Source organism: Notolepis coatsorum (genome assembly GCF_963971535.1).
Source record: "Notolepis coatsorum genome assembly, contig: SCAFFOLD_304, whole genome shotgun sequence".
NCBI classification, from domain to species: Eukaryota; Metazoa; Chordata; class Actinopteri; order Aulopiformes; family Paralepididae; genus Notolepis; species Notolepis coatsorum.
Genome location: NW_028173137.1, coordinates 97,776 through 120,105, shown reverse-complemented (window position 1 = coordinate 120,105; position 22,330 = coordinate 97,776). Strand labels below are relative to the sequence as shown.

Below are 22,330 nucleotides of genomic sequence, written 5' to 3'. Positions count from 1 at the left end.
TGGTTTAAGTGATAGGAGGAGCGTTTCAATATCATTTGGACTTGTGCATTTAAATTTAAATTGGCATTTCTTGTCATACATTATATGTTTTTTAATTACAGAGTCTGACAGCTTACCACTCATTGGCAACATTTGATTTATAATTGTGTTTACCTTGGAAACAAAGTAATTGTTGAAATGAGTTGCAATGTCAAATGGTTCATTCAATGTTTTCCATAGTCTCTTACTATCCCCTTTACACTCCTCCAATCTGGTTTGATAATAATGTTTTTTCTTCTGTAATTGTATTCATTTATAAATGTATAACTGTTGATTGATATGCACTGTCCCTGATCAAATAAACTGAGTAAACTCAAACGAAACTATTGTTTTATTGCACAATCGTAGCGGGCATTGTAACGTTTGGGGTTTTGCGAGAGAACCAGTGTTGCAGTGAAAGATTAAACAAGTGAGAGAGACAGATGGACAGAATGAATTAATGAAAACTTTATTTAACTGATTGCAGAATGGGTACAATACAGTATGGCTCAATACACACAAAATGTTTAAGGGCATGCAGAGCAGAGAAAGACTAGCCTGCAGTAGGTGTGACATTGGATTGGCAACCCCCCACACACACCATTGAAATGCTAATTGTTGGGGGACCCTGATGTAAACAAGACGAAAGTATTTCTCAGGTCTGCACCCCCTTAACAATTGTATGTATTGAGCTGTACTAAGCTCATTGAGCTGAGTAATATTATTGGCAAAACTTAGCCTGAAGTATATAATTAGGTTGCTGTTTATAAAAAAAAATGAATTATCATAATGAAGCTAAATACTCTGCTCTCACATTGTAGCTTCATGGGGGCTTGTTCAGAGGAGGCTGCAGGTAGACGTGCAGATAATTAGGTTGCTGTTTATCATAATGAAGCTAAATACTCTGCTCTCACATTGTAGCTTCATGAGGGCTTGTTCAGAGGAGGCTGCAGGTAGACGTGCTGCAGGTAGAGGTGCAGATAATTAGGTTGCTGTTTATCATAATGAAGCTAAATACTCTGCTCTCACATTGTAGCTTCATGAGGGCTTGTTCAGAGGAGGCTGCAGGTAGACGTGCTGCAGGTAGAGGTGCAGATAATTAGGTTGCTGTTTATCATAATGAAGCTAAATACTCTGCTCTCACATTGTAGCTTCATGAGGGCTTGTTCAGAGGAGGCTGCAGGTAGCGGTGCAGTGGAGGCAGGCTGGGCTGGTGCAGAGGAGGAAGAGAAGAGGAGAAGATCTTTGATCCCCTTGCTTCCTCAGCGGGGTCCTGCCGTAGATGTCCAGATGGACCCTTCCTGAAAGAGACATCCTTCCTTCCAGGGAACTTCTTCATTATTGCCTGTACAAAACAAAACATCATGCATATTATAATTAAAATCACGTCACGTCTCAGTCCAGCGAAGAGACCAGAGAAAGACTTTCGTCTTGTTTACATCAGGGTCCCCCATTTTCAATTCATCATAACATGACATACATGACATACAGATACAGTACTGCTACATCTATACATTTATGACATACCAGATTTACAAATACAGTACTGTTTGTGATACAAAAAGAGTCTAAAAAAGAGAGTATATGATAACGTTAGCACACTGGCTCATTGATTTAACTCTACTGTAGCAAGCCAAGTTACTATGGGGGACCCTGATGTAAACAAGACGAAAGTCTTTCTCTGGTCTGCATCCCCTTAACAATTGTGTATATTGAGCTGTACTGTATTGTACCCATTCTGCAATCTGTTAATAAAGTTTTCATTCATTCGTTCATTCACTTACCGATATTTGTGCAGCTTAGTTCAAGTGTCGAACGAAGTTGGACGTTGCGCATCTTCATCTGTGATCCTCGAACCGCAGGTTTTGCATACTGCGATTCGTTTTTTGTTTATCACCGCATAGTTTTTATAACGAAACGCAACAATCTGGGTAGCATTTTACATTTCGCCGTGAACTCAGCTGTAACATTATTACTGACTGTGGATCGCTCATGCTATCGCGCAACGTGATTGGTTGTTTCAAAACAAAGTGGGTCTGGGAAATGAAGTGTGGATTCGCGCAAAATGAATTAATATATATACATTTAATAACGTTAATTTTTAATCGTTGGGCATGGGGGGAGGTATCAAGTCTTTTCAAGTCAAGTGAAGTTGCGTAGCAACAACAGACAATAAGTTGACTCAGAATAACTCATGTACAAATGCCGATATGCCCTACTTTGTTTACTTGTTTATTGCACAATGTCGCTCTATTGGTTGGATTCTTATTATATATTATTACTATTGTATTATGCACACATCGTTGCGGGCAATTTCATTTTATAAATAATAAAAAAATATATAAATATTTGACAGGCTGGGAATCAAACCCCGGGCGTCGGCTTGAAAGGAATGGGGATAAACCACTCGACCACGGTACTAGACAAAATATATCATTATAAATAGAGCCCACCTAGCTATCTACACAAAATATACACATTGACTGCTCCATTCGACAGGTTTTAACTGGTTAATTATTTTATTCAGCAACATTGCTTTAGACATGGTATGGTATTTATTTTAGACAACAAAACATACAGATCGTTATACAGTATACTGTGTAGGACGTTGTAGCGTCCGTCTAATGACTTTGCGCCTCCTGGCGGCATAAAATAGAACAGCAGCCTGGGTTCCTAATTCATTTCCACGACGTGATATAACCGTGCTCACGTCGCGGCAAAGCGCCCTGGAATACTAAAAGCTTCATCTGTACCTGGGGTCCATCCTAGAGGCAAATATTTCCTGTGACAAAATGGCAGTCAATGTAATAAAAAAAGTCAACCAACGAACAAGATTCTTGTACCGGATCTCCTCTCTGGTAAACAAGAATACCCTGAAGACTCTGGCAGGAGCACTCATTCAAGGGTACTACGACTATGCTTGCACCTCATGGTACCAAAGCACCTCAAAGGCGCTAAAAACTAAATTACAAAAATCTCAAAACAAACTGGTCAGACTACTGGGGCGGTCAGGTGGCGTAGCGGAGATTGCGCTTGTCACCAATGCAAGAGGCTGTAGTCTCGACTCCCGGAGTCAGCATTGCTTGGGGCTTGGGCTGATCGCTATACTAACCCGTTTGGCTGGGTTAGGGGGAGGGCAAGTCATGGGTGGGAATCTGGCGTTGTGGACAGTGACGCCTACAGGTCAGGTCTGGGCGCTTATGCAGCGGAGGCAGGACTTGATGAAGGCAGCGTGACCTCCCACGCGTTACACTTCACCAATGAGAGTCCTCACTGCCAGGTGTGTGACTTATCAATTTGAACGTGTGCTTGACTTTGTGCGTATATTTACGCTCAGCTCAGGGCATGCGTACCTGGCGCCCGGCGGTAGAATATGGAGACTGCAGACGGACGGCATATGCTCTCATCAGTTTCATGCATTAGTTTCAACGCGGAAATAAGCTTTTGTTCATTAGTTTGACTCACGTGTTCTGTATGACCCCCGTAATTCATTATAGTTAATTGTAAAATAGCAACAGTAGTGTAATTATGGTCAAACCCCTATAAATAGCATTTGGAATAATAGGTCTTTCCTTCTGAATGAATGCAGCATGGTTTATATATAGCGTTATCGGAATATACGGGGTGTACTGACTGCGCTCCGCGTAACTCAACTCGTTATTATTTTGCGCATAGATTGCAGAAATACGGGAACGTTTTGATTATATTTAAAAGGCTTTGCCATTGTTAAACGAAACAAGTGGAATTTCGAAGCTGTAAGCAGAATACAAGTCATATGAACACCCACGATATAGTGTTCTTCCCCCTTCCTACTGTATAAGAAATAATTAAAAACGCATTGCAACGAGAACAGAGGTTATTTGTTGAGTTTATGTGTATTACAAAACCCTTGCAATAAATGTGTCTTAAATGAATGAAAAGCATACATGCTCTGGATACAGGTAGCATATATCGTGTGGGTGATATGACTTGTATTCGGATTGCAGCTTCGAAATTCCACTTATTTCGTTTTGTGTCAAAGCCTTTTAAATATAAATCAAAACGTTCCCGTATTTCTGCAATCTATGCGCAAAATAATAACGAGTTGAGTTCTAACAAAGAACGTATTGCATGCTGGGTAGGCTGATAGAGTAAACTGTAAATGAAATAGCCTATAACATTATAAAGGATAGGCAATGATAGCAGGGTCTTCCCAACCTTTATTCCCCAGAGCCCCACGATTCCTGGGAGACATATAGGAATATGATATGATATATTATATATGCGCAAGTTACTGTTGCATAATGTAGGCTATGGCTGCTATTATATGTAATTCATATAGGCTACCTAATACCGATAACAAAATAGATTGTATGCCTCTACAAATCATATTATACCCGGTAGCCAATCGAACAAAACGAATAAAGGCATCCATATTCCAGCATGGTTATAATGACACACCAACGCCAAACAGTGGTTAATAACCCCCTGAGGTCTAGACTGTGTAGCTCCACCTTCTCAGAATATTCTCTTTTTTTTGTTACATAATGTAAAATTACAGATTCATACCTTCAAAATAAGCCATCAATTGTCAAATTTGAGACGATAGTTTTCAATCAATGTCCTATCAAACATTCTGGTAAAATCCTAACACCTTTTCAGTATAGGACTTGAACTTGATCCAAGTTCATTCAGCTATCTGATGAGAGAACTACACTCCCAGAATTCAATGTGATCATTGTCACTAGAACCATTTCACACCTGGAGCAAAGGCCCAGTCATTCCTTTGTTATTCCAGTGAATGGACCCAGCAGGAGGCCTAGCCTAGCGACAAGCGGCCACTACATAGTTGGGTATTGAAAAAATGCTCATATCTGTGTCTGTCTGTCTGTGTATGTGTGTGTGTGTATGTGTGTGTGTGTGTCTGTGAAACATGTCTTGTACTCATTTACCTCACTAAATACAGCAATGTGTAACTGTAGATTTCAAGAGAGAGAGAGAGAGAGAGAGAGAGAGAGAGAGAGAGAGCGACATTTATAATAATTATATTATTAATTCGTTTTTTTACACACACACACTAATAACATGATCATAACCAAACCAATTTCAAATGTATCATCAAGTACAAAATAGATTTGATCGTAATATTTATGAGAATGCATACTGATTTCTTTTGATTTCTCTGTTTGAGAGAGAGAGAGAGAGAGTGTGTGCGTGTGTGTGTGCAGGGGAGTAGCTGGGGGGGGGGGGGGTTAGGATGATTCCAAGGGCCCAGCAAATGCCCCAAATTTTTTTATAGATTGGGGGCCCCACATTTTTTAATAGATTGGGGGGCCCACAAATTGATTCTTTCATGGGGCCCAGAATCTCCAGCTACGCCCCTGTGAGCGCACCTTTCTACTCTAGAGCTGTCATCACTGTGATGCGCGCTTGAATGAACTGCGAGATAACTCATAACTCGTACACACACGCACTCTGTCTGCCATACAGTAGTTTATGTTGTTTTAGCGCGACGTGGGTATATACACGGGCGAGGATGAAAGCATGTTAGACTACTTTTAATACATAAATTAACGTTCCGTCGGGTCCCGTGTATTCTCGATAATAATAATAATAATGCAGGTCTCTTCAGATTATATTATCAACGACAGACAGTGAGAAACACAACCCCCCCCCCTCTCGCGTTGAAGAATATGCATATTAGATCACTCAGTGATTAACACCTATGCGCAGTTTGTGTGTGCCCGCGTCCATGTATGTGCGCTTGGTGACGCGCGATGTAGTTCTTATCGCAAATGGAGATTATTACAAGCATACCATCTAGCAAGAATTAAACGTATTTACAAGTCGTATTAGGTTTAGCAAGTTGGGGGACCTATACCTTACATGTCAAAGCACTAGAAATGGCAATTTTTCTATTTTTATCGATTTCTGAAAAGATGTCCTTTTTGAGCATTTAAGAGGGATTCTAATTTCTTTTTTTGTCCGCCGACGGGTTCAAAGCTCCAGCGTGACCCGTAAGGGTTAACGAACGGTCTTTATTAGTATTTTGAGCTGTCCAGGCAGAATTGCAGCAATGGTCTTAGGGAGTCGTTGATATCTGACATCACCGTGTACAAGTCCGCCAGCCTTTTATTTATCCCATAACACGGGTTGTGTCTTCTTGGTTCGACAGCGCCTCCGTGAACAATCTTGCTCGTGGAGTTTCTCAGAGTTCACTCGGGTCAGTCCATTATTTCACATCCCATGGGGGTGTTTCATTACCATATATGGATAATCATGCACGAGCATTGACGGTAAGAACAAATGGTATTTATCAATACGGAGGAGCGTAGGACCCGTGTACGCACGGTTGATAAATCCCGATATTTCTGTGCGTACACACATTCTAAATTCTGTGCTTAAGTACGAAAATAGAACACTTTCTAAGAATTGTTGATAAATGAGGGCCCTGAGCCAGGACCTTTTAGTTTGTTGTAAGAGGACCTAAGTACGAGCTGGTCCAGCCAGGAAAAACATTGTTGAGCTAAACCCAAAACAGAAGCGCATTGAGCTCCTCGGAGCTGCTGAGCATCTCTCTATTAAGAAATGTGCAGCAGGCGCTGCTCTGCTGCTCTGCTGCTCTGCTGCTCTGCTGCTCTGTTGCTCTGCTGCTCTGCTGCTCTGCTGCTCTGCTGCTCTGCTCTGTTGCTCTGTTGCTCTGCTGCTCTGCTGCTCTGCTGCTCTGCTGCTCTGCTCTGCTGCTCTGCTGCTCTGCTGCTCTGCTCTGCTGCTCTACTCTGCTGCTCTGCTGCTCTGCTGTTCTGCTGCTCTGCTGCTCTGCTGCTCTGCTACTCTGCTGCTCTGCTGCTGCTCTGCTGCTCTCTGCTCTGCTGCTCTGCTGCTCTGCTGCTCTGCTGCTCTGCTGCTGCTCTGCTGCTCTGCTGCTCTGCTACTCTGCTGCTCTGCTGCTCTGCTACTCTGCTGCTGCTCTGCTGCTCTGCTGCTGCTCTGCTGCTCTGCTGCTTTGCTGCTCTGCTACTCTGCTACTCTGCTACTCTGCTGCTCTGCTGCTGCTCTGCTGCTCTGCTGCTCTGCTGCTGCTCTGCTGCTGCTCTGCTACTCTGCTGCTCTGCTACTCTGCTGCTGCTCTGCTCTGCTGCTCTGCTACTCTGCTGCTCTGCTGCTGCTCTGCTGCTCTGCTGCTCTGCTGCTCTGCTACTCTGCTGCTCTGCTGCTCTGCTCTGCTACTCTGCTGCTCTGCTGCTCTGGTGCTCTGGTGCTCTGCTACTCTGCTGCTCTGCTGCTCTGCTGCTCTGCTACTCTGCTGCTCTGCTGCTCTGCTGCTCTGCTACTCTGCTTCAACTCCACCTGAGGCTTTGCCAAGAGGGCAAACAACCTGAAGACCAAGAAGGAGAGAGAGAGAGAGAGAGAGAGAGAGAGAGAGAGAGATAGAGGGGGGAGAGAGCGAGATAGAGAGAGATAAAGACAGAGAGAGATAAAGAAAGAGACAGAGACAGAGACAGAGACAGAGAGAGAGAGAGAGAGAGAGAGAGAGGAGAGAGAGAGAAGCGTTGGAAAATATCCTCTGTACAGCGTGTTGTTTAACACAACAGGGACACAGAGCCAATGAAAATACATTACAGTAAGTAAAGAACATGGAGAGATAAGTGAGTGAGTGAGTGAGTGAGTGAGTGAGTGAGTGAGTGAGTGAGTGAGTGAGTGAGTGAGTGAATGAGAGAGTGAGTGAGTGAATGAGTGAGTGAGCGAGCGAGAGAGTGAGAGAGCGAGAGAGTGAGAGAGTGAGTGAGTGAGAGTGAGAGAGCGAGAGAGTGAGAGAGTGCATGTTCGACCAGGGACGAGACAAAGCGAGCAACCGCATCGGAGAGATGCAGCGAGACAAGATGTAACAAAAGCAAGGGGGGGGGGGGACACGGGGAGGAGGACATGGGGACGGACAGGACGGGACGAGGCGCATGTCTTTCTGCCAAGAGACATGTTTCCCATGGCGAGCCGGAGAGTGGATCTGCCTAGAAGGTGGGGGGAGAAAAAAGCTCTCCATCTCTCTCTCTCTCTCTCTCCCCCCCTCTCTCTCTCTCTCTCTCTCTCTCTCTCTCTCTCTCTCTCCGTGCGAAAAGCCACATGAGTGATGAGGAAGGGTTAAGAGAACTGAACCCATTTAAGTCGCCCAAATAAGGAGTGTGGGAGGCCTGATGGATGCTGTTGAGTTCCTGGGGGAGTGAGGGGGGCGGGAGGCAGGATCTGGGGGAGCGAGGGGGAGCGGGAGGCAGGATCTGGGGGAGCGGGTCGGAGGGGGAGGCAGGATCTGGGGGAGCGAGGGGGAGGCAGGATCTGGGGGAGCGAGGGGGAGGCAGGATCTGGGGGAGCGAGGGGGAGGCAGGATCTGGGGGAGCGAGGGGGAGGCAGGATCTGGGGGAGCGAGGGGGAGGCAGGATCTGGGGGAGTGAGGGGGAGGCAGGATCTGGGGGAGCGAGGGGGAGGCAGGATCTGGGGGAGCGAGGGGGAGGCAGGATCTGGGGGAGCGAGGGGGAGGGGGAGGCAGGATCTGGGGGAGCGAGGGGAGGGGGAGGCAGGATCTGGGGGAGCGAGGGGGAGGGGGAGGCAGGATCTGGGGGAGCGAGGGGAGGGGGAGGCAGGATCTGGGGGAGCGAGGGGGAGGCAGGATCTGGGGGAGCGAGGGGGAGGGGGAGGCAGGATCTGGGGGAGCGAGGGGGAGGGGAGGCAGGATCTGGGGGAGCGGGTCGGAGGGGGAGGCAGGATCTGGGGGAGCGAGGGGAGGGGGAGGGGGAGGGGGAGGCAGGATCTGGGGAGCGAGGGGGAGGGGAGGCAGGATCTCCCGGCTAGAGTAGTAGGGGGGGTAGAGTAGTAGTAGTAGGGGGTAGAGTAGTAGTAGGGGGGGTAGAGTAGTAGTAGGGGGGTATAGTAGTAGTGGGGGGGTATAGTAGTAGTAGTAGGGGGGTAGAGTAGTAGTAGGGGGGTAGAGTAGTAGTGGGTGGGGTAGAGTAGTAGTAGGGGGGTATAGTAGTAGTAGTAGGGGGGTAGAGTAGTAGTAGGGGGTAGAGTAGTAGTAGGGGGGTGGGGTAGTAGTAGGGGGGTAGAGTAGTAGTAGGGGGGTGGGGTAGAGTAGTAGTAGGGGGGTGGGGTAGTAGTAGGGGGGTAGAGTAGTAGTAGGGGGGGTAGAGTAGTAGTAGGGGGGGGTAGAGTAGTAGTAGGGGGGTAGAGTAGTAGTAGGGGGGTATAGTAGTAGTAGTAGTAGGGGGGGGTAGAGTAGTAGTAGGGGGGTAGAGTAGTAGTAGGGGGGTAGAGTAGTAGTAGGGGGGTGGGGTAGAGTAGTAGTAGGAGGGTGGGGTAGTAGTAGGGGGGTAGAGTAGTAGTAGGGGGTAGAGTAGTAGTAGGGGGTGGGGTAGTAGTAGGGGGGTAGAGTAGTAGTAGGGGGTAGAGTAGTAGTAGGGGGTAGAGTAGTAGTAGGGGGTGGGGTAGAGTAGTAGTAGGGGGTGGGGTAGTAGTAGGGGGTGGGGTAGTAGTAGGGGGGGTAGAGTAGTAGGAGGGGGTGGGGTAGTAGTAGTAGTAGTAGGGGGGTAGAGTAGTAGTAGGGGGTGGGATAGTAGTAGGGGGGTAGAGTAGTAGTAGGGGGTAGAGTAGTAGTAGGGGGGTAGAGTAGTAGTAGGGGGTAGAGTAGTAGGAGGGGTGGGGTAGAGTAGTAGTGGGGGTGGTAGAGTAGTAGGAGGGGGGTAGTAGTAGGGGGTGGGGTAGAGTAGTAGTGGGGGTGGGGTAGAGTAGTAGTGGGGGTGGGGTAGTAGTAGTAGTAGGGGGGTAGAGTAGTAGTAGGGGGCATAGAGTAGTAGGGGGTGGGGTAGTAGTAGGGGGGTAGAGTAGTAGTAGGGGGGCATAGAGTAGTAGTGGGGGTGGGGTAGAGTAGTAGGGGGTGGGGTAGTAGTAGGGGGGTAGAGTAGTAGTAGGGGGGTAGAGTAGTAGTAGGGGTGGTAGAGTAGTAGCAGGGGGTAGAGTAGTAGTAGGGGGTACAGTAGTAGTGGGGGGGGTAGAGTAGTAGTAGGGGTGGTAGAGTAGTAGGAGGGGGTGGGGTAGTAGTAGGGGGTGGGGTAGTAGTAGGGGGGTAGTAGTAGTAGTAGTAGGGGGGTAGAGTAGTAGTAGGGAGTGGGGTAGAGTAGTAGTGGGGGTGGGGTAGTAGTAGGGGGTGGGGTAGTAGTAGGGGGGTAGTAGTAGTAGTAGGGGGGTAGAGTAGTAGTATGGGTGGGGTAGAGTAGTAGTGGGGGTGGGGTAGTAGTAGGGGGTGGGGTAGTAGTAGGGGGGTAGTAGTAGTAGTAGGGGGGTAGAGTAGTAGTAGGGAGTGGGGTAGTAGTAGTAGTAGTAGTAGGGGGGTAGAGTAGTAGTAGGGGGGCATAGAGTAGTAGTGGGGGTGGGGTAGTAGTAGTAGTAGTAGTAGGGGGGTAGAGTAGTAGTAGGGGGGCATAGAGTAGTAGGGGGTGGGGTAGTAGTAGTAGTAGGGGTGGCGTAGAGTAGTAGGGGGTGGGGTAGTAGTAGGGGGTGGGGTAGTAGTAGTAGTAGGGGGGTAGAGTAGTAGTAGGGGGGCATAGAGTAGTAGGGGGTGGGGTAGTAGTAGGGGGTGGGGTAGTAGTAGGGGGTGGGGTAGTAGTAGTAGTAGGGGTGGCGTAGAGTAGTAGGGGGTGGGGTAGTAGTAGGGGGTGGGGTAGTAGTAGTAGTAGGGGGTGGGGTAGTAGTAGTAGTAGTAGTAGGGGAGTAGAGTAGTAGTAGGGGGGCATAGAGTAGTAGTGGGGGTGGGGTAGAGTAGTAGTAGGGGTGGTAGAGTAGTAGCAGGGGGTAGAGTAGTAGTAGGGGGTACAGTAGTAGTGGGGGGGTAGAGTAGTAGTAGGGGGGTAGAGTAGTAATAGGGGGTGGGGTAGAGTAGTAGTAGGGGGTAGAGTAGTAGTGGGGGTGGGGTAGAGTAGTAGTGGGGGGGGTAGAGTAGTAGTAGGGGGTGGGGTAGTAGTAGGGGGGTAGAGTAGTAGTAGGGGGTGGGGTAGTAGTAGGGGGGTAGAGTAGTAGTAGTGGGGGGGTAGAGTAGTAGTAGGGGGTAGAGTAGTAGTAGTAGGGGGGTAGAGTAGTAGTAGGGGGTGGGGTAGAGTAGTAGGGGGTGGGGTAGAGTAGGGGGGGTGGGGTAGAGTAGTAGTAGGGGGGTAAAGTAGTAGTAGGGGGGTAGAGTAGTAGTAGGGGGTGGTAGAGTAGTAGTAGGGGTGGTAGAGTAGTAGTAGGGGGTGGTAGAGTAGTAGTAGGGGGTGGTAGAGTAGTAGTAGGGGGTGGGGTAGAGTAGTAGTAGGGGGTAAAGTAGTAGTAGGGGGGTAGAGTAGTAGTAGGGGGTGGTAGAGTAGTAGTAGGGGGTGGGGTAGAGTAGTAGTAGGGGGTGGGGTAGAGTAGTAGTAGGGGTGGTAGAGTAGTAGTAGGGGGTGGGGTAGAGTAGTAGTAGGGGTGGTAGAGTAGTAGTAGGGGGTGGGGTAGAGTAGTAGTAGGGGTGGTAGAGTAGTAGTAGGGGTGGTAGAGTAGTAGTAGGGGTGGTAGAGTAGTAGTAGGGGGTGGTAGAGTAGTAGTAGGGGTGGTAGAGTAGTAGTAGGGGGTGGTAGAGTAGTAGTAGGGGTGGTAGAGTAGTAGTAGGGGGTGGGGTAGAGTAGTAGTAGGGGGTGGGGTAGAGTAGTAGTAGGGGTGGTAGAGTAGTAGTAGGGGTGGTAGAGTAGTAGTAGGGGGTGGTAGAGTAGTAGTAGGGGGTGGTAGAGTAGTAGTAGGGGTGGTAGAGTAGTAGTAGGGGGTGGGGTAGAGTAGTAGTAGGGGGTGGGGTAGAGTAGTAGTAGGGGTGGTAGAGTAGTAGTAGGGGTGGTAGAGTAGTAGTAGGGGTGGTAGAGTAGTAGTAGGGGGTGGGGTAGAGTAGTAGTAGGGGTGGTAGAGTAGTAGTAGGGGTGGTAGAGTAGTAGTAGGGGGTGGTAGAGTAGTAGCAGGGGGGGTAGAGTAGTAGTAGTAGGGGGTGGGGTAGAGTAGTAGTAGGGGTGGTAGAGTAGTAGTAGGGGGTGGGTAGAGTAGTAGTAGGGGGTAGAGAAGTAGCAGGGGGGGTAGAGTAGTAGTGGGGGGTAGAGTAGTAGTAGGGGGGTGGGGTAGTAGTAGGGGTGGGGTAGAGTAGTAGTAGTGGGGTAGAGTAGTAGGTTTCTCAAGTTTCTTTGATTTGATTTGATTTGATTTTTATTTAGTACATACAATTTATACAATAGTATAAAAACAAGGGGTACAAGGATAACATGTGAAAGTATGTCGACTTGTTTCCAACATGGTCCCAAGAAAAATACAATAATAATAGTTGTCATACAGAAGTACAGAATACTTTTATACAAAATGCTTCTTTCTGTTACGCTCCAGAGACTGTGCTAGACCAGTGGTTCCCAAAGTAGGGGTCGCGACCCAAAGGTGGGCCGCGAGCAGCCACGGGTGGGCCGCGAGATGATTTAAAAAAAATAAAAAAAAATAAAAAAAAATAAACATATTTTTTTTTTATTTTTTCTTTTTTTTTATTTTTTTTTTTTTTTTTTTTTTTTTACTGAACTTAGAAGCAGGCCAGGACAGTGTTTCTAGTTGTATTCTAAATTTCTATTCTATTGTATTCAAAAATGTGACTATATGGTTTTATATTAACTTAATAAATAAACAAAAACGAAAAATCAACTTATTTCAACGAACATTTCAAACTAAATAACAGATTATGCACATAAAATGCTGAAAACAACCGAAGCAACAATAGTATTTTAATGCGGCTATTATTATTATCATTATTATTTTGCAACAAGTTAGCCCTCTCATAAATAGCACATATAAATGAATAACTAACTTGAACTAACTTAATAGGATTGAAGTGATATTTGGCTTAAAAAATCGGTCGCCTGGCAAAAAAAAAAAAAAAAAAGGCCAGACGATGTGCATTGGGCCGCGGCTCTCTGACGCCTTATTTTCTGGGCCCCGGCCTGAAAAGTTTGGGAACCCCTGTGCTAGACAAAACTATAAGTATGAAATAACATAGTATAGCATGTAAAAAATAGAAGTAAAAAATAGAAGTCACGTACGTAGACACTGTTCAGTATATATGTACAATGTTCAATGCAGAATAGAAGTAACTGAGTTACCATACAATATACTATGCAATATACTAATATACAATATACTATATAGTGCAAAGCAGACATGGGATGAGGTACAATTTAGGTACAATTTACAGTAAGGTGTACTGAGGTATGGGTTGTAGTGCAAATCCTTTACCAATAAATATAAAGTGTGTTTAGGTGTTCTAAAGTGTGGAGAGTGGGTGCTGCAGTGTGTTGTTTGTTTAAAGTGAGTGTGTGCATGTGGATGTGTGTGCTGTGAGTGCATTTGATGGTTGTTGCATAGTGTTATTGTTAGTTGAGCAACCTGATGGCCTGGGGATAGAAGCTTCTTCTGAGTCTTTCTGTGCTTGCCATGAGACTCCGGTATTGCTTGCCTGACCGCAGCAGTTCAAAGAGGCAGTTGTTTGGGTGGCTGGAGTCCTTGATAATTATCTTAGCCTTGCCCCTGCACCGCTTGTTGTAAATGTTCTGGAGGGTGGGGAGCCCCCCTCCAATTGTGCATTCGGCTGAACGTGCCACTCTCTGTAGTCTGCTACGGTCTTGTGCGGTGCTATTCCCAAACCAGGAGGTGATATTGCCAGTCAGGGGGGGGTAGAGTAGTAGTAGGGGGTAGAGTAGTAGTAGGGGGGGTAGAGTAGTAGTAGGGGGTGGGTAGAGTAGTAGCAGGGGGTAGAGTAGTAGCAGGGGTGGGGTAGAGTAGTAGTAGGGGGTAGAGTAGTAGTAGGGGTGGGGTAGAGTAGTAGCAGGGGGTAGAGTAGTAGTAGGGTGGGGTAGAGTAGTAGTAGGGGGTAGAGTAGTAGCAGGGGTGGGGTAGAGTAGTAGTAGGGGGTGGGGTAGAGTAGTAGTGGGAGGTAGAGTAGTAGGGGGTGGGGTAGAGTAGTAGTAGGGGGGTAGAGTAGTAGCAGGGGGTGGGGTACATTTACATTTACATTTAGTCATTTAGCTGACGCTTTTATCCAAAGCGACTTACAAGTTCTGTACGACAAGCCATCAGGAAGGGCACAACTCTATCAGCTGAGTAACAATGTTCATCAAAGTGTTGAGTGCTACAGTGTAGGTTAGTTTATTAGGACAAGTGCATGACAGTATGGTTCGTTAGGGTTAGATAATTTTTTTTTTCTTTTCTTTTTTTAATTCAGATAATGGTTGAAGAAGTGCATCTTTAGTCGACGGCGAAAGATTGGACGTGTTTCGGCTGTCCTAACAGGGGTGGGTAGTTCATTCCACCATTGTGGGGCAAGGATTGAGAATAGGCGACTTCTCTTTGATGACCCTCCCGGAGCTTGGATAGGAGTAGGTCTGAGGCGGCCAGAAGATGCAGAGCGTAGGGGTCTTGAGGGTGTGTAGTTAGAGACCATTGACCGGAGGTAGGCGGGAGCAGTTCCCTTTGCCGCACGGTATGCTAGGTCGAGGGCCTTGAAGCGGATTCGTGCAGCAATGGGGAGCCAGTGCAGGTCCCTAAGAAGTGGGGTGACATGGGCCGACTTCGGTAGGTTTGAGATCAGGCGGGCCGCTGCGTTCTGAATGAGTTGAAGAGGCTTAGTGGCAGTGGCCGGGAGGCCAGCGAGCAGTGCGTTGCAGTAGTCGAGGCGGGAGATGACTGTTGATTGGACGAGGAGTTGGGTGGCTTCTTTTGTCAGGAAGGGGCGGATCCTTCTGACGTTGCTCGGGAGGAATCGGCAGGTTCTGGTTGTCGCTGCGATGTGAGCAGAGAAGTTCAACTGGTCGTCGAGGACAACACCAAGGTTCTTGGCGGTCGGGGACGCGGTCACAGCTGCATTCTCGACTGTGATGGAAAGGTCGGTCAGGGGGGAGGATTTGGCCGGCAGGTGGAGCAATTCTGTTTTGCTTAGGTTCAGTTTGAGGTGGTTGGTCGTCATCCAGGCAGAGATGTCGGACAGACAGGCCGAGATCCGCTCAGAGACGTGGATATCTGAGGGAGGGAAGGAGAGGAAGAGTTGAGTATCGTCGGCATAACAGTGGTAGGAGAAGCCATGAGACGTGATAATGTTACCCAGTGATTTAGTGTAGAGGGAGAAGAGAAGGGGTCCTAAAACCGAGCCCTGGGGGACACCCGTCCGCAGGGGGCGGGTGGCCGACAGGGTCCCTCTCCATGACACTTGGTAGGAGCGGTCATTGAGGTATGATGACAACCATGTCAGCGCAGAGCCAGCCACTCCCATTCCTGCGAGGGCCGCGAGGAGGATCTGGTGGTTGACTGTGTCAAAGGCTGCAGATAGATCTAGGAGAATCAGGACAGAGGAGAGGCCTTTCGCTTTTGCTAAGTGAAGTGCCTCTGTGACCGCAATGAGGGCTGTCTCTGTGGAGTGACCAGTCCTGAAGCCTGACTGATTAGGGTCTAGGAGGTCATTCTGTAAGAGATAAGCAGTAAGTTGGTTGGATACAGCACGTTCAAGTGTTTTAGAAAGGAAGGAGAGAAGAGAGACAGGACGGTAGTTGCCTATGACAGCATTTGGAATGGGTGGGGGTTGGGAGAAGGAGCTGCGGATGTTCTCCACTTTTTCCTCAAAGAAGATCGCAAAGTCTTCGGCAGAGAAAGATGAGGGAGGGGGGGGTGGGGGGGGAGTGAGGAGGGAGGACATGGTAGCATGCAGTTTGCGAAGATTCTTGGCAGAGGCCTCGATCCTATGGTGAAAGAAAGAAGCTTTGGCATTAGTAATGGTTTTGGAGAATGTTAACAAGAGGTTGTGATATGTGTCGATGTCAGCAGTGAGGCGTGACTTTCTATACTTCCTTTCAGCTGCTCTCAGGACCTGTCTTTGTTCTCTCACTGGATCTGTCAGCCATGGACTGGGTGGGGAACGGCGGGCAGGTTTCTCAACGAGGCGACAGAGCTTGTCGAAGGAGGTTGCAAGGGCTGAGAGGAGGGTGGAGGTTGCCATCTCTGTGGAGAGAGCAGAGAAGGTGTCACTCAAAGGTAGAGCGGACAGTATGTCAGAGGAGAGGGTGGAGGGGGATAGGGAGGGCAGGTTGCGTCTGAGTGAGACGGTTTGAGTTGGGGTGAAGACCTTTCGGTTAAGCATGAGAGTTAGTGAGAAGGATATGAAGGAATGGTCAGATACATGTAGGGGAGTTACCGTGGTGTTAATGATGCTGGAGTTACGGGAAAATATGAGATCCAAGGAGTTGCCTGCTTTGTGGGTGGGAGGCATGGCAGTGGGAGTCAGGTCAAATGATTGTAGGAGGGAGACTACTATGACTGACTGAGATGAGTCAGGCAGGTTGAAGTCGCCCAATAAAAGGAGAGGGGTACCATCTTCCGGTAAGGAGCTTAGAAGCATGTCCAGCTCATCTGTGAGGTGATCGAGCGGACCTGGAGGGCGGTAGAGTGTAACAATGGTGAGATTGAAAGGATTAGAGACAGATACTGCATGATATTCAAAAGAGGAGAGTGACAGTGCTGGGAGGGGTGTTAAGTTTGTAGTCCATGAAGGAGATGTCATGAGGCCAGTGCCTCCACCCCGTCTGGAAGGTCGAGGTGTGTGAGTGAAGTTATAGTTTGTAGATAATGCTGCAGGTGTTGATGAGTTATTGGGGGTTATCCAGGTCTCAGTTAGAGCCAAGAGCTGCAGATTTTGACTATGGGCGTAGGCAGTAATGAAGTCAGCTTTCTTGACTGCTGATTGACAATTCCATAAGCCTCCCCATACTGTGACAGGTGTATTAGTGGCTGTAGGATAGATTAGCCGGGTTGCTAGCAAACTGCAGTGGGTGGGTTGAATCTGTTCTGGAGGAGCAGATTGTGGATATGAGACACATTGTGGTGTCAAGAGTGGCAGGGAGGAAGTAGAGAAATAGCAGAGTGGGAGGGAAAGGGAGATTTTTCAGAGTGGAGTGAAAGATAGGACTAGGGTGTACTTAGCACTAAGTGGATCGGCGGATCCTTCGGCAGATAACTCCAGGAAAACTCCTCTTTGTCCCTCTTCGTTTCTCGACGCTTCGCTGACGCTAAGCCAGCATGCCTTTAAATCCCTATTAGTGCTGTCTAACACCTGGCCCTTAATGGGTCACTTAAGGAAACAAAATGGCCGCTTTAAACACGCCCCTTAATCAAGTCAGCTGGTCAGGTCAGCAATCAAGTCTCAGTTTAAAGATATTACTAAATTACTTAAAATGTCTTACCCTGATGCAGTGTAAGTCTCTCAGTGAATGAGCTGTCTTTCCACAACAGAATGTAGTACAGAGTGATTCCAGGAGAGACTGAGGTTCTGCTTTTAAGCAGTGACAGGGCTCTGAGATCACACTCAGTACACAAGTGCTGTCTTTAAGCAGGAAGCAGCTTTTAATGGGTCACTTAAGGAAACAAAATGGCCACTTTAAACACGCCCCTTAATCAAGTCAGCTGGTCAGGTCAGCAATCAAGTCTCAGTTTAAAGATATTACTAAATTACTTAAAATGTCTTACCCTGATGCAGTGTAAGTCTCTCAGTGAATGAGCTGTCCTTCCACAACAGAATGTAGTACAGAGTGATTCCAGGAGAGGCTGAGGTTCTGCTTTTAAGCAGTGACAGGGCTCTGAGATCACACTCAGTACACAAGTGCTGTCTTTAAGCAGGAAGCAGCTTTTAATGGGGCACTTAAGGAAACAAAATGGCCGCTTTAAACACGCCCCTTAATCAAGTCAGCTGGTCAGGTCAGCAATCAAGTCTCAGTTTAAAGATATTACTAAATTACTTAAAATGTCTTACCCTGATGCAGTGTAAGTCTCTCAGTGAATGAGCTGTCCTTCCACAACAGAATGTAGTACAGAGTGATTGGGGTAGAGTAGTAGTGGGGGGTGGGGTCGAGTAGTAGCAGGGGGTTAGGGTAGAGTAGTAGTAGGGGGTAGAGTAGTAGCAGGGGTGGGGTAGAGTAGTAGTAGGGGGTTAGGGTAGAGTAGTAGTAGGGGGTAGAGTAGTAGCAGGGGTGGGGTAGAGTAGTAGTAGGGGGTAGAGTAGTAGTAGGGGGGTAGAGTAGTAGTAGGGGGGTAGAGTAGTAGTAGGGGGTAGAGTAGTAGCAGGGGGGGTAGAGTAGTAGTAGGGGGGTAGAGTAGTAGTAGGGGGGTAGAGTAGTAGTAGGGGGGTAGAGGGTAGAGTAGTAGTAGGGGGGTAGAGTAGTAGTAGGGGGGTAGAGTAGTAGGGGGGTAGAGTAGTAGTAGGGGGTGGGTTAGAGTAGTAGTAGTGGGGGGTAGAGTAGTAGTAGGGGGGGGTAGAGTAGTAGTAGGGGGGTAGAGTAGTAGGGTGGGGTAGAGTAGTAGCAGGGGGTGGGGTAGAGTAGTAGTAGGGGGGTAGAGTAGTAGCAGGGGTGGGGTAGAGTAGTAGTAGGGGGTGGGGTAGTAGGGGGTGGGGGTTCTCCAGAGAGGATCTTATGTGTGCCATACAATGTTCCACCGGCCTGGGTTCTAATAAACAGTTATAGTATGTTTAGACAGACCAAGAGCTTAGCATTCTTCCATTACCGTCTGTTCCCAGGACCAACTCCACGAGAGCTCGCATGTTCACATGTTCCCCTGTGTGTGTGTGTCTGTGTGTAATTGTGTATACACACATCTGTGCCCATCAATAAAAAGCATTTCACTGGCTTCCCCCTCTGAATTGTTACAAGCGGTGCCATTATTTAACACAAGGCTGTGGGCGGGCATGTCGAAGGGCAAGGGTGGGGTGCGGTGGCGTGCAGTAGGGTGGGGTGGGGGGGGTGCGACGCGCCGGGGCTTAACAAGCACACTTAACCCCGCCCGGCCGCGCTGCGGGCCGCGAAGAAAGGAGAGGCTGTTCGCCTGCAGTGACACGGCACAGGAGGGCAGTCAGTCAGTCAGGAGAGGAGAGGAGGGGACATCATTAATGAATCAGGCTCCACTGGCTCAATTACTGGACCAGGGAGAACCAAGAGAGTGTGTTCCATAACCTGAGACCAAGAAGGCCTCTCTCACAGGTCAACTCTGAAGACACATCATATAGTAGTGGTGGGGGGAAACATTGATACAGTATAGTATCGCGATACTTTGCGTGGCGATACTGTATCGATACAAGGACGCCAAGTATCGATATTTTATTATAATTTCTTTATTTCTTAAAAAAAAATTGTATAAGGAAGTTGCATTGTTCAATACCTGTAATAGTATAGTAGTCCACACACACACCCACGTGTGCATTCAGTTAAGTTGGAATATGACTGTAATACAAACAGTTCAGTTTGTCAGGTACATGCAACACAGATTAGTGTTGACATCTGTCTGCTTGAGAAAATCCCATTTGCTGCAATAAAAATTATTGAAGTGAGATGAACAGACTGAAAACTTTATTTTATTAGATAAAACATGTTGACAAAGTTTTACTTTGCAGTTGAAAAAAGGTAATAAATCGCAATATTAATATCGCAATACTCAGCATATCGCAATATATTGATTGATAATAATATCGTATCGCGAGGCCTCTGGTGATTCCCACCCCCATCATATAGACTGCCTCTCTCTCTCTCTCTAGATCAGGGGTCTCAAACTCAATTTACCTGGGGGCCGCTGGAGGTCTGGGTGAGGCTGGGCCGCATCAAATATTCCACAAAAAGGGCGGCTAAGTGGCGCAGTGGGCAAGCCGCTCGCCACTAACGCAGGATATGCTGGGTTCGAGCCCAGCTCTCGGCGTTGCTTCCGGCTTGGCTGGTCGTTCATACTAACACAATTGGCAGTGTTAGGGGGTGGGAAAGCCGGTGGGCGGGGATCGGACGTTGTGGACAGCGACTCCTACAGGTCGGTTGGTGCGCCTGTACAGCAGAATCAGAAAGCAACGGGGGCAGCGTGAGCCTCCCACGTGTTACTCCTCGCCACTGAGAGATCGCGCTGTGCAGGTGAAAAGATGCGACGGCTGCCTCCTCGTGTACCGGAGGGGACACGTGATGCAAGGCTTCATCCACATTGCAGCCGACCAGTGGGAGGTATGGTCTAACAACGTTCGAGACAGGGGAGGGTAGAATTGGATAATACGAAATTGGGATGGGAGAAAAATAGAAAATGGGGAGAAAAAGTAGATACAAAAATAAAAATATTCCACAAAAAAGGGTTTCAAGTATTCCAAAAAAAAGTACAACTGATCCAATCTTCTCAATCTTTAGCAATAACATTTCAGAACATGAACAGTTCTTTAGAACATGAACGGTTCTTCAGAACATAGGCTTCTCTTACCTACTCCTTGCTGCCAGAGGCTTGGCAGCGCTTCCTCTTATGTCTTCCCCCCTTGTGTGTCCTCTCAGGTTTGTCAGGCACAATACATCTTCAACAAACTACCTCTTTGCCTCATCATAAAACCTCACAAACACCAGCAACTGAGCATTCTCAGTGGTGTCAGTGGACTCATCCGCAGCTATGGAAATGCACTGTGCATTTTTTTTTTCAAATCACCGGCCAGTATTTCAGTTATTCTGGTTGCTGTGATCTGAGCGGGATTTGCTTTTGTTTGCCGTCATGGTCTCCATCACTTCAGTCATACATTATTGTATTATGTATGCATCAGAGAATGGCTTCTTGTGTTTAGCCAACACCCATGCCACTGAGTGAGGACTTGGTTGCTTTGATGATGATTTCATTCCATTTATTTGTGTGGTTCTTAGCACTGAATTTTGAGGAAAGGTTGCATCAAAATAACAGTTTTATTTCGTAGTGGCGTTTCAAATATGCCACTCTTCACAAGAGCTACCATTTCTTGGCATATTAGGCACATTGGTTTGCTGGTTGGAGGGAGGATGCACGCATATTTTTCAGTCCATTCACCTTTGAATTGCAGCGATTTTCACTGTCGACTTTTCTTTTACTGGCCATCTTTGAACATGCCACATTTTTCTACTAACTTCCTGCTGGCGAAACTATGCTACTAGCTACAGTACCTGCAGATTAGACTACCTGTAGATGCGCTGTCAACTCTCGCTCTGACCCGTTGAAAGAGACGACATGCATTCCGTGAAGACCCGCCCTACTCTGCCTCTGATTCGCAGACTGTGGGGAAAAAAACACTGACGGGACGCTGAATGTGATTGGACCAGAGTAGACAGACACAGACAGTGAAGCAGTGCAGCCGGACAGGCAGAGCACTGCTTGCAGAGGAGATAGCGGAGAATTTCGAGGATGCCTGCCATACACACTGAGTGACAGGATATATTTTCCTCCCACTTGGTATCACTCCGGAATCACGTTTTAACCAAGTCACTAACGTAACGTTGCTGTCATGAGCCTGCGCTATGGTAGCCTACAAGTGATCAAATAAATAAAACATCCAACTTGCGTAACGACGCGGCACTAACACTAAACTTTGATGTCAAGTAGGGGGCCGCAAAATATCATCCAGCGGGCTGCAATTGGCCCGGGGGGCCGCAAGTTTGAGACCCCTGCTCTAAAGACACATCATATAGACTGCCTCTCTCTCTAAAGACACATCATATAGACTGCCTCTCTCTCTAAAGACACATCATATAGGCTGTAAATGGGTTTTGCCACATATATTGGCCATGTGCGAGCTGCTTTTATCGTACAAATACAATATTATCTAGCAGTGGTGTCGGTACCGTCAAAAGATTCTAATCAAACTGTCAAAGTAGGCCTTGCAGATCAAATTACGACTCAAGATGCACCAATATCATATCAAACTTACTGTTAAAATTCAACTTTAGGAAGAAAAGAGAAGGTTTTAAGAGCGAGCCGGCATTTTGTACACGCGCATTTTCCCAAGACCTCTTCACACGCACATAATGCGTACGTTATTACCCGCGGCGACTGTGGCTACAATTCTGAACGGCTCGCTTCAACAGGGAGGGTTCTTCAGTCACAGCTGAACTGCAGAAAATGCGCTATGTACATATTTCAAAATGTCTCAGTGTTGAGACAACCCCTCATTGTGTAAAAAAAAAACTAAACAATGCAAACCACAGGAAAATAACCCGAATAGGAGCCCTTTAAAGAACAAATCTCACGACCGCAACACCCCCCAAAAGAATTAAAGAATGCTATATATTTTAATCTTCCAAATGATTGTAGAGGAACGCTGGGCATTAGAGTTGTTGAAGGAAGGAGGTAAAATGGCTGTGATACAGAGTGTTGGAGGCTCCTTGGCAACAAGACCGTGGGGGGGGGGGGGTGGGGGCAGCTAAAACATGAAATGCCTGTGTGGGCAAATTCCCACTAGATAGCTAGACTA

The 22,330-nt window shown here is 47.4% G+C and overlaps 1 protein-coding gene across 2 annotated transcripts in view; it reads right to left on the bottom strand.

The window, feature by feature from the left end:
* Positions 1-1,253: 1,253 nt before the first annotated feature.
* Positions 1,254-22,330, bottom strand: part of rab28 (RAB28, member RAS oncogene family) — an 88,663-nt gene continuing 67,586 nt past the window's right edge. Inside the window, exon 5 of one of the 2 annotated variants that reach the window (XM_084338852.1) lies at positions 1,254-1,363. In XM_084338852.1, the coding sequence (XP_084194978.1) occupies positions 1,281-1,363 (83 nt within the window). In that variant the 3' untranslated portion in view covers positions 1,254-1,280. Of the gene's footprint in view, positions 1,364-7,251; positions 7,376-22,330 lie in introns of those variants that run through there. The other variant, XM_084338853.1, reaches the window with a different exon arrangement.